Here is a 12,734-nt window from a genome sequence, read left to right on the forward strand (position 1 = left end):
CCAAGATGTGTGTGGTAGGTGGGGTGGAGGGTCATATTTGGAACAGATCTACTAAGACAGACTTCTGTCCTATCAGAATCTTCATGTGCTTGATGTTTGTTTGGATATGCAAAATTTTGAACCTCTGAAGTAGACTCCCTTGGGGTGAGGTCTTGAAGGACACACACTTTCCTATTTGATCTATTTGGGTTATATTAAATCCCATAATGGATTAGAAAGCTTCAATCTAGTGTCCTGAAGATGTGGGAACACATTTATTGTGAACATAAGTGTGGTCCTTCCATGACAAGGTATCTTCTAAGACATTCAGGTCTTCAGACTTCACCCAGACCTTCAAGTCAGAAGTCCCAAGGTACCCCAGTGACAAGTCATGTGTCACGAGGTGGCCACCCTTTTCCAAAGTCCAGTGCCATATAGAAAGAAGCCAGAGGGTTTCTATTTCAGCAGAGGGCCCCCATTTCTCATGAGCCTGTAGCTGGGTTGTTCTTTTGGGATCATTTTTCTACTTTTATACTAATTTTTAAAGCTTCTAATAATTATTGGAGCCCAAATAACCTGCTTTTTGTTCAGAATTCAGAATTTGCCTGATTGATAATAAGGTTTCTGGAGTGGGGGGGAATACATGATTGGCTTTTTGTTTGTTTGTTTGTTTTTTCCATTGTTGTTGTTATTTTTCCTTTAAAAAGTCTAAACTACCACCACTCCTGGACCTTCTTAACTGGATGTAAGCAAAGGCAGGTAAACATTCCTTGGCAAATGATGAATACAGAATTTTTTTCTGTGGTTGGGGAGATGGCTCCATGGGTAAGGTACTTACCCTGTAAGACCTCAGTTCAGTCCCCAAACACCAAGAGTTTGTTTTGTTTTGTTTTATTTTGTTTTTAAACAAGCCAGGCACACTGAGGACGGGAAGATCTCTATAGAGACTCTAGCCAGACATCCTCTGCTATTAGGCATGCTCCAGGCCAGTGAGAGAACTTGTTTCATTTTTAAAAAATAATATGGTGGATGGTAACTAAGAAACAACTCCCAACATTTTGTGGGTTTTCCTCTGGCCTCCACACACACATGGATACATGTATATTTTTCTCTTTTTATTTAATTTTTTCCACAATATATTTTGATCATGTTTTCTCTTTGTCCAACTTTTCCAGATCCTCCCATTGCTCTACCCAGTCAAAATCAAAATATTTCTGGCATTAATGATTACTAATCTGTCTCAGTCTTGCCTGTTGTGGCAGATAGCAGAAAGATAAAACCATTCTTGCCAGCTGTAAGTATATAATGAAAATTGTCCTGAGATAGCATATTAAATTTTATTAAACCCAGTGAATCATATAGCTGACGACATAGGCCCAGGTTAGTGCTCTGAACCATTTTTAATTTGTTTGTTTCTTTGTTTTTGCTTGTGTTTGTCTTTGTCCCTGCTCATGTGCATTTTAGGAAGGATAGTACGCTAGGTGTTCAAAATAAAAACAAAACAATGAGATCCAGAGATAGCCTCTAGAGTCAGCAAGTCATTTGGTACATGGTAGAGACACTTGAAAATCCCTGCAGAGTGAACACTGATCCTTACAGCCCCATCTTTGCCCAGATGAACCCAGGAAGAGAGCAACCTAAGCTCAGGCAATGAGCTTCTTGCACTCACATAGCCATTGGCCTTCCTCTTTCACATCTTGTTACAGTCTGATACTTTACTAGGCCAAGTGACATGAGACAACCCTTGAGGAGGCCAGCAGAGAGCTCTGTGCTTGAGTGACTTAACACAGTAGAGGTTTGTGGATGTATTTGAGACAGTATGTGATGCAGGAAACCTTTTAGAATGGGGCCACCACTGTTTGTATTGGCCTTAGAGCATCCCAGCTATCTGTTTGTTTCATATGTTTAAACAAGCAAAAAACACCTTTCAAATGTATTTGTCACGGGGTAAGAAAAAGAATTGGTTACTCCTAATGGCCAGGCATACGGAATATCCCTTTTCTGTGTGAATATGTGTGTGTGTGTGATTTATACTTGCATGCATTTGGAAAGTCAATCAGAAATCAACCTCAGGCATCATTCCTAAGTTACGATCTACCTTGTTTATTTGAACCAAGGTATCTCATTAGCCTGAAGTTCTATAATTCAGATAGGCTAGCTAGCAGATGAATCCAAGGAGTCTATCTCTGCCTCCCCACTCTACCCTCCTGCTGGGATAACAAGCACATGCCACACCACTCCAGGCTTTTCACATCGGTTCCGGGGACTGAACTAAAAACCTCACAAATGTGTGAGCATTGTCCTGACTGAACTATCATTCTAGCCCCTCTTGTTTGTTTGTTTGTATTTCCTTTTTCTTTGGAATACAGTAACTTAGCATAGTTATTCAAAGAGATGCTGGCAGGGACCTCTACTCCTTTGACCCTACATGCTAAATGACCTTTATTTCTTCCTTCCTATCCTCGTCCAATTTTATTGCTCAGAAGTGTTACCTGCTACTTGTTCAGAAGCCAGAGTTTTGGTCACAAGTTGCCCATCATCTAGGTTCCTGGATCCAGGGGAATGAAAGGATGTGTAGGCATAATTATAAACCTTTCCCATTTAGAAACAGCCAAAGGAAAGATGCTCATTCAAGTAGAAGCAGATGGAGGAAGACATAGAAAGGATATACTTCCAATTCTTTGAAGGAAGAGAAGTGTTGGGAAGAGACAGGTGGTGATGGAGGAGCAGTGGTTCCTGGGAAGAGCAGTTCTCTGTGCAAAGGCTATGAAGTTACACCATTGTTTATGCTTGTTTGAGTCTAGGTTGTTTATTTAGTGATTAGCAGCAGGGTTAAACCTTTTGACACTCTCCTTCCTATCTGTGAAAGGACATGTCCTTTCCAGGCTGAAGTGCCAGGGTCGTGAATAACTTCCTACCCCCAGCCACATACACATGCAATGACAGGGCAAACGTCCAGATGAGCAATGGGTTGAAGTCACTTCAGACATCCCACTGGTTTTCCTTCGCCCAGATAGAGCCCTAATTGAGATGGCCTATGTGGGCATCTTCCCAGAACTAGGGATGCCGAAGCTTCTAGAACTCTGCACATGGTTGACAGGCTTTGGAACAGGGCCTGGCCATTCTCAGATTGAGGTCTGTCTTCTTGTAGATGCAGATCAACTGTAGTTATCAGTGGTCCAGGACTTGGTGGCTAGGGTTGCTATTCACTAATCATGTGATTCAATCTTAAAAGAACCCACAAAAGGGGCTGGGAATGTATTGTCCTGAATGAGGAGCTGATGAATCCCCAGCACTCAGGTTAAAAGCTTAGCCTGCCTATCACCCCAAACTTGGGGTGGGGCAGGTGAACCCCAAGAGCTCACTAGCCAGCCACCTTGCCCAGTAAAAAGGGGCACGTTCCAGGTCAGTGAGAGACCTTGCCTCCAATCAATAAGGTGGAAAACAGTAGACAAAGACCCCTATATCCTTTTCTGGCCTAGAGAAATCCAATTCTGTGTTCAGCTTAGTAACAAGTCTAATACCTCCATGCCGTATCACACCACCATCCCCTCAATAAACCTGGCTAGGAGAAGAAAGAGAAGGGCATCTTAGCGATAACTTGTGAATACATTTAAGCTCCAAGCAAATGAATTTTCAGCCATAAACATCAGGCAGTAGAAGGTGCATCTCAGAGAGGTTGGTTGCAGAAAGCACTATTTTTAGCATAAATAAATAAATAAAGTCTTTAAAAAAATGTGTTCTAATTCAACTCCACTCATTAGTCCCTGCCCAGGGTCAGATATCTCACTAGGTACTGGGATAAAATGGTAGGCATGACTTGGCCCTGCCTTGGGGGGGAGGGTTCTGCAAGTAAAAGCCATATGTAAATAAGGAAAGGATCTGCCAGGGAATTCGAATGAATATGATAAGACTATGAATAGGGAGTAATTAATTCACTCCTGATACATGGGACTGGAAGAGGTCACTTTTAAACTATGCAGAAGGGAGACAGGAAAAGCCAACTTTTAAAAGAGTGGCACCATATGCAATTATAAATACCCGACCCTGTCAGAGGTAGAATGGCCAATTTTATCTGATTTAACTTAGCCCTGAGGGCATGGAGAGCATGGAGTTAGTTCTCCCCTCCCTACCAACACACATTAAATGGCAGCAGTTGCCAGTAGTCATGTTGAGAAGGATTCTGGACATTCCAGGACAATACAAACTAATCAATAATATTAAAATTGATTAGTGATGTCTGTCTTGGCTATAGAGTGGCTAGGTAGGAATATAATTTAGACCCACTGTTACTCTTCACTTACAAGGAGCTTAATGAGCTGAGGATCAGATATGTAAGAGTAGACACAGCAACCTGTGGTTATGCTGCTGGTTCACGATAGTTGTGTGGTCTCTGTTAGGGGCTGGAAAAGACAGAATTCAAGGAACTCGCTATGAGGCTATGTATATGCTGTGTTGGGAAGTGCTTCCAATGATCTTGTAAACAGTCTTTATAGGGCTGCTTATACCCTATTAGCTACTTGACCTACTTTTAAAAACAAATATGCATTCATCAGCCTTCTCCCTGAGACCTATGGAGGCTGCCCTGGTCCCCTCTATTGCTGGGTTTTTATTGAATTTAAGGCTTTCCTTTAAACAAAGGTCACAAAGAGGGAAGATAACTCACTATAAGCACTTTGCAAATTAAATTAGGGGATGTTTTTAGGTAAAATAAAACCCAAGTTTTATGACCAAGCATAGATTTTGTTTTACAAAAGGTCAAAATCATTGTGTAAAGATTGTTTTGTTCTGTTTCACTGCTAAGGGAGCATTGAAAGAAATTATTCTAGGTTGGCTTCTTAGGATCCATAGTCCAAGAAGGATAAGAGAGCTTCAATAAACCCTGCCAGGGTTCAACTTTCTACTTAGAATTTGTGTTGTGCCCCAGTAGAATTCTACACACTGTCCTAAGGATATTGAAACTTGACTCAGGGGGGTTAACAGAAGATACTGAATGTCCTTTAACTTTGTTTTTAGCTAAAATCAGATGATTTTCATTTTTTGAAATTCTGGTGCACCCTCCACCAAGAAACTTCAGATCTTGTTTTAAAGGTTGATTTTTAACCAGGGATGTTCAGGAGAGAACGGTAGGGGAAGGGTCTCAAAATCCACCCGCCAGCATCTTCATGTTGGAGATTCAGAAAGGTGGCTTGCTCTGTGTCCTATAGTAAGCTCTATTTCTCTGTATGACTCTCAGTGATGAGCAAAGTCAGATGGGCTGCCACCATGGCAAGGTCATGCATATGTGCTTTACACTTGTTGCTGGCACAACTGCCGGTCCTGGTGGGTAGCTCACCTTCCAGTGGCTAAATTTAAAACTCTTCCCTCCTCACTTGTAGTAGGCATTTGCTCTTTAGTCTCTTGCCAGTTACCTGCAACCTGAAATGATTTTGAAGGTCCAACTAGACCATATCAGAGCTCTTGTATGATGATAAATTTAAATGAAGTAGGAAGGAGAAACCATCAGTTCAGCAAAAGCTGGTCAGGACAGGCGCCCACCAGTTCTTACTATACTGACTATCAAGCCATGTAAGATGGATTCATTCTTATGCCAGAAAAATTTTGAGTGCAAACGAGAAGGAGGGGTGGATGGCTCTCTTCCAGGTCCAAGGATAAGACAGGTGTGATATATGCAAGCTATCTTTTTGTATGACAAAAATATGCTTCATAGACATGGTGACTAGGGGAAGAGAAGAAGGGTTTGGGATTTTAATGAAAAGGGGGATGAGGGAGATAGCTCAGTTGGTGAAATACATGTCATAGAACCATGAGGGCCTTAGTGTAGACTTCCAGCACACAGGTAAAAAGTTCAGTTACCTGCCAGTCAGCCTACCTGAATTGGTGATCTCAGGTTTCAAAAGAGCCCCCATCTCAAAGGTAAGATAGAGAATAATAGAATATAGAAGATACTTGATATTGATTGATGGCACACACACACATACACACAAACACACACCTTTCTTTTAACCTGGAAATAACTTTCAAATTCTAGAGAAGCACAGAGAGAAGGTGGACATGGATTTAAGGTAGCATTTCTAGAGTCCCTCTGATGTATCATATATCTTGTTAGAACCTGAAGGGGTTGGGTGGTGAGTAGGCAAGCAGGACTGTCAGGTTTCTTGTTTCTGGAGCCCAAATGACACTTGGGAGTTTGAACTACATGTCTGTGTGTTTTAGTGGAATGTAGGACAGTATGATAGACCCCTTCCACAAGGGAGACTTATTTCTGAGGCATGCTTATGACATAGGCTTCATTTCATGAAAGATGGCATTTCTACTCCAGCAGCAAAATAAGTGAGGAAAGTTGACCCAGCCCCATCAGGGAAATGAACAGAAACCACAGAGAGGTATTTGCAGCATCCCTCATTGGTTTACTCCATGCACACCAAACTCCTTGCATTCTCTGCAATCTTTGGGTTTGAGTTTAATAGCAGTAGCAGAGGCAAATTAACACCCCAAAGAGGCCTCAGGCCAGTTATCTTAAATGTGAGTGGGTAGTTCAAAGCATGCTACAGAAGAAGCAAATGTCTTAGGACTCCACCATTCCTCCCTGCTGTAAATTTCCATTTTACAAGGATAAGTCAGATGCTCTGTCCTTTACCTCAGGCAGCGGCAACCCCACACTGCTGTGCCTGGTTGCCCTCAGGTCAGTGTGACAGACTCTGCAGCAGGAGATGCTGGGATGCAACCTGAAGCAAGGAGGTCAGCAGTCTTCTCCCACAGCACTGGGCATGCATCCAGAAGTGGCCATAGGGATGAGTACCAAGGATTCTCTTCTTCATCGCTTTCCTTCCACCCTTTCCCCAAAGAACTCATCCACCAAGTGAAAGTTTAGGGGATGGGTAGGAAAAGTTGCCTCTGAACAAATCAATACCTAGAGTTCCCATTTGTGGAACAATTATTAAATGTCAGCCCTTCCCATGGACATCTTTTGGAGGTAGGTATATTTATCCCTATTTCTCAGATAAGAATAGTGAGGCCCGGAGAGGCACAATGACTTATAAAGATCACAAAGCAAAGGGATGTTTCAGTCCAACCTACTGTCTGGTTCTTATTGATATTCTTAAAGTTTGTTTAAATTGCATATATTAATTATACATGATAATGGCTTCCATTATGACATTTCATGTATATATTTTTTATCAGTTCCTCTATTACCTTCTCTTTTTCTCCTCCCACTCATACCAGTTCTCTTCCAAAGTCTCTCTTGTGCATTTTTTTCTTATTTGATGTTCAAATGAATTTACTTAGGGGATGCTTACAGAGACATGAGGAATGGGTTTGCTGCAATTTCTTAGGACCCCCTTTGAGAACACTATACCACTCCCATTGCTTGTATGAAAATTGAGCTGTATATTAACCAGACCCCTTAGCTAAGCTTCCTGTGAAAAGGCATAGCATGTATTTGGGGTGCTGTGGAAGTGGGTGGGTGTCTTCCGGTCTCTTTGGCTTCCTGTGCTCTGAGATGTGGCTGTGTTTTCATTTTCTGCCTTTCTTGTTTGTGTTACCATGCTCTCAGATGTAGTGTGCTGTCCCCAAACCAGATACCATCTCTTCCTCTCTCTCTTTCTCTCTCTTGTAGGCACGGTGCTGTTGTGCCAGGCCAACCAGGAGGGATCTTCCATGTACAGTGGCCCCAGTTCACTTGTATATACATCTGCAAGTAAGCCCACAGCTGTGGCTCTTTTTGTTCTGTGATATGTATGAGTGTGCTCATCTCCCTTGCCATGTAAGTCTCCACTGCTCCTTTAATTCCTTCAGGCTATCCTCTTCACAAGATGGAGTGAAGTTTCATGAGCATGTTTGTTTCACCATTACCTTAAAATCAAACTCACTCTGCTTGCTCCCATTCACCTCCTAGATATGTACCAGCCATTCTTCATTAAAACTGTCATGACTGACTGTTCTGATGGAACATGGGCTCTGGTTGGTGGGAAAGGTTGTGGGAGGAGGGGAAACTAGAGGCAATTGCCTGCAATGATCATATCTCTACAAATTAATGGTAAATATGAAAGACACCCCATAACCCAGCAGGCATCTTGTTCTGTCCCTTTGAATATGGAGGATTCTCAGTGGGAACTATGGTCAGCTTATGGCTTGTTTGCAAGACTTATGAGGCTAAAGTAAAAGGAGATATTAATATTTTGTTTTTTCATATTTAACTGGAAGACATCAGTACAAAAACACTCTGGTTAAATTGTATATATGTATAGAAATACATACACATTTAAATATAGACACTAAGACCTAGGAACAGAAGACTAAATATAGCTTGGATGGAAGGCCTAGGGAGCACCCTACCTGATTCTAGAGCAGATTGTACAACCAAGGCCACACTAGACCCTTTGGGCCACCTTCTTCTGTCCTTTAGCTAGGACTGAGTGTTTAGTTATTATCTAATGCAGGCGCTATATGTAGTTCTGGGAGATTCCCTTAGTTGGCAAATGTGCCCTCTTTAGTGTTGGTGTACAAAACTGAGTCTGTGGTTCTTGGGATGGCATGGGCTACTGAAACTGGCTCAAGGAGGGTAGCATTCAAGTGGAGATACATGGTAGTCACAACAATGAATGGAAGGAGAGTCTTCACTGCAGGGAGAACCTGACACTCAGTTTCCAGAGTGGGAGAACGAGACCAACTAGAGCGGTCACTTGGGACCCAAACTGTAATGGTGACAATCCTATGACATGCTAGGAGTACAGAAGGTGGAGATTGGCAGCTATTTCATGTTCAAACTCAGTTTTGAACTGGTTAAATGAGGGGAGTATTTTTCTGTGTCTAATGGAATTCTAAACCTAAGAAGTGGGTTTTTGTTTTTGTTTTTGTTTTCTGAATTGAGGTAAATTGTCCCTTGTGAGTCACCATAGATGTTAGCCTTTTCCACACCTGCTCCAGGTAGGTGCTATACTGCTTGCTTTACAGGTGAGGGAGTGGAGGGCTTCAAGGACAGTGACCTATCCTGGAGCCAGGTGACTTCCTCAATGTTCAGAGCCATTTACAGTCAAATCTGCTTCTTTTCATTCACCTGCCACTCTCACTTCTTCTCTATTTTCTGGGGAAAGAGTTGATGAATGGTGTAACAGAACTGGTCTGCAGAACTCCCAGAACAAGCTCTCTATATGTATGTCCTACAGAACAGTGTGGGAGGGTCTCAGGAACACTAATCATTTGGAGTCATCACATTAATTAGCCACCTTCATCAAGCAGTCAGTTAACTTATTGGGTAGGATGGCTCTGTATACTCCTGTGACATATTTTTGTATTATTTACAGAGGTCAAACAGACACAACCTCAGAAAGTACTAATTTGAATCTGTCTAGCTGTTCTAAAGTAAATTGGGGGTATGTTTTATGCATCAAATATAGAAATATCACACAAACTCTCTGTTGGAGGGGAAGATGTCAGGAGTTAGCAAACTAAAGCCATAGTTCAGACCCTGTCTTTACCCATATTCTAAGGAATGTAAACCAAATTGAGTGAAAGTATGTATTATTGCCAGGTATGAAGAGATGGGCTTGGTCCTAGTACTAGGGACCTAGGGAGGCAAGTGTGTCCTGAGTTCAAAACCAGCCAGGCCCTTAGCTGCATAGTGAGAACTTGTCTTAAAGAAAGTGCGCATTTTATATTTATATTATTTCAATGGATATTCATCATAAGCTCCTGATATTCTAAGCTATTACAAAATGTCTCTTACAGAAATGGTGTCTAAGCATTCACGCAATGCTAGGCTATGTGGTGACATTACCACCTCACATATATTACAGAAGCTTAGCTAGTTCCTAATTTAAGTAACATCAGTCATCTCACCCACACAGTTCTCAACTTCTTATTGTCACAGATCAGCCATGTGACCTCTAAAAAATATGCTAATGGCCTCCTCATATGCTACTGTTTAATTATATCTTAATCTGTTGCCCCAATTTTTGAATCTTCAGGTTTATAGCAATTATTTTCAAATATATTAAAATCAATGCCCTTTTCTATAACAGTCTTAAAGGAAGCAATTAATAGCTAATTTCATTTTTTTTTAATTTTTAAAAGAAGCCCAACCTAGTTTCTTCCTCTGACAGTCTTGCCTGGTATTTGGGTTGGCGAGCTTTGAGTATTTTGTCTGAGCAAGGGAGCCACTAGCGGCATGGAGAGGTTACTCATGCCCCCTTGGGCACCCTGCTCAGACGTCCTCTCTTCACTGCTTTTCGATCCGGCTGTTTGCAGAAGGATGGCGCCTTGGCAAGATTCTTCCAGGTTTTCTTTTTCCCACCAGATGAAAACACACCCTCTGGAAGAAAGCCATGGCTCCTGCTCTAAAGGCATCCCACCAACATGTCCAGGCGCCTCTCCTCTCAGGCCACACTCCGACAGGGCGAAGAACTCTGTTCTCTCTTGCCTCTGAGGCCTGAATCATGCAGTCTTTCTTGAAATCCTGCCCCTTCTTTCAAGTGGAGGCTCCTTACTTCTTAGCAATGTTTTAGGGTGTCCTTTTTAACATTGAAGATGCATGTATTTCTCACTTTTGACTGACAGTCATGCTCCCGAAAAAAAAAATGTATATGGAAGTTAGACTTTGTGAGTTAACTGTTCTTGTGTAAACTGACTTTTTATATTATGGAGGTCTCTCCATTTATGTATTTTTTACTACTTAAAATAATTTTTAAATTTAAATATATTTTTATCATATTTTTCTCATTGCCTCAAGTCCTTCTAGATCCTCTTTCCCTCTCTATCCACCTTACATTAAGTTCTAAAAACAACAAACCAAGCAAGCAAAAATCCCAATAGAACAAAAAACTTCCCTTAAACCAAGAAAACAAAATAAAAAACAAAACAAAACCCACCAAACTGTACCAAATAAAAGCACGTGCGCATACACACACACACACACACACACACACACACACACACACACACACGCACACACACACACACACACACGCACGCACACACACACACACGCACGCACCAATTCTGTGGAATCTATGGTCAACTCCTCCTGACTATGAGACTTGTCCTGGAGTGGTCGTCACTCCAGTATCACTCCCTTGGAGAAAACTGATTTTCTGACTCCCAGCAGATATAATGATAGTTCAGTTGTTAACATTTATCCTAGTGGCTAGTTTCATTCATTCATTCAGTTTTAATATTAACAAAGACTATAAAATCAAATTTTAACAAGACAAACTAACAGAAGGAAAAAATCCTAAGAGAAGTCAGAAGAATCAGAGACCTACTCAAGTACACATTCAGAGGAATCCCATAAAAACACTAAACTGTTATATATATATATGTGTGTGTGTGTGTGTGTGTGTGTGTGTGTGTGTGTGTGTATGTGTGTGTATGTGTATGTGTATGCACTCACGCTTTTATTTGGTACAGTTTTGTGGGTTTTGTTTTATATATATATATGAGAAAGACTGGTGTGGGCCATGTTCATGCTACTTTAGTCTCTGTGAGAGTTTCTATGAGCTTTGATTTCTTGATTTAGAGGGCCTTGTTTCCTTGGTGTCTTCCATTCCCTCTGGCTCTTACACCCTTTCTACCTCTTCTTTCATGGGGTTTCTTGAGGTCTAAGGGGAGAGATTTGAGGGGACCTTCCATCTTCCATTTAGGAATGAGTGTTCCAAGGTCTCTCACTCTCTGACGTCTGGCTGTGGGTCTCTGTATTTGTTCCCATCTGCTGCAGGAGGAAGCCTCTCTGATGTTGGCTGAGCAAGGCACTGATCTATGAGTCCATCAGAATGTCATTAGGAGTCATTTCATTGCTACTTTTTCTTGTTGTTTCTGTTTTGAGACCAGACATTTTTAGTTTACCCAAGGACTCTGTGCTGACTAGTTTCAAGTTGTTATTTGCCCAAGCAGTGGCGGCTATGGGCTCCCTCTTGCAGAGTGGGCCTTAAGTCAAATCAGTTGTTGATTATTCCCACAAGCCAGCATTGTTCAGCATATTTTGAAGACAGTGCTCCACAGTAAATCAAAGCATTTGTAGCTAGCTAAGTGTTTATGTTTCTCCTTTGGTAGCATAGAAAGTAATTTCCTAAACCAAACACACTAGAACATAGGGGCGGAGACTGTGTGTAAGCCCGGGATGGACATCTCAGTGTTCAGTGAGTTGTGTAGGTATTGTCTTCAGCAATAGGGCCTTCTGTCAGTTTATGGAGAGTGGTATATATGTAGTCTTGGCAACAGCCTCAGCTGTTTGGGAATTTTGAAGGTGCCCATTTGGCCAGCACCCCAATTAGATATAACCCAGTCCCTGTCCTGGGAACTTCTTTAGTAACCCAAGCTGTCCAGTTGAGACTCTGTATTCCCTTTATTTGGCGATTTAATTTAGATCACCTCTGTATGTGTATATAATTTAGGAAGTTTTGACTCTTTTAGGTTTCCATATGCCCCCCATGCTCCTTAATCTTAGATGTCTTTCCTTGTATTTCCACCCAGAACTCCCTCTCCCCAACTCCCCTTTTTATCTTTTTTTTTTAACTTTTACTAATTACACTTTATTCACTTTGTATCCCCTATAAACCCTTCCATCTTCCCCTCCCAATCCCACCTTCCCTCCCCCTTCTTCCTGCATGCCCCTCCCCAAGTCCACTGATAAGGGAGGTTCCCCCTCTCCTTCCTTCTGACCTTAGTCTATCAGATCACATCATGAGTGGCTTCATTGTCTTCCTCTGTGGCCTGGTAAGGCTGCTTCCCCCTCAGGGGGAGGTGACCAAAGAGCA

The 12,734-nt window shown here is 41.8% G+C and overlaps 1 protein-coding gene across 42 annotated transcripts in view; it reads left to right on the forward strand.

Moving 5' to 3' along the window:
- The window catches only part of Rbfox1 (RNA binding fox-1 homolog 1), a 1,697,412-nt gene that overhangs the window by 1,609,587 nt on the left and 75,091 nt on the right, over positions 1–12,734 (forward strand). For 34 of the 42 annotated variants that reach the window (XM_060364117.1, XM_060364121.1, XM_060364119.1 and 31 more), the window contains one exon: positions 7,601–7,681. The exons of the other annotated variants lie outside the window; for them this stretch is intronic. In XM_060364117.1, coding sequence (XP_060220100.1) covers positions 7,601–7,681 — 81 coding nt within the window. The remainder of the gene's footprint in view (positions 1–7,600; positions 7,682–12,734) is intronic. 42 annotated transcript variants of the gene reach the window in all.

Source organism: Meriones unguiculatus, chromosome 11, assembly GCF_030254825.1.
Source record: "Meriones unguiculatus strain TT.TT164.6M chromosome 11, Bangor_MerUng_6.1, whole genome shotgun sequence".
NCBI lineage: Eukaryota > Metazoa > Chordata > Mammalia > Rodentia > Muridae > Meriones > Meriones unguiculatus.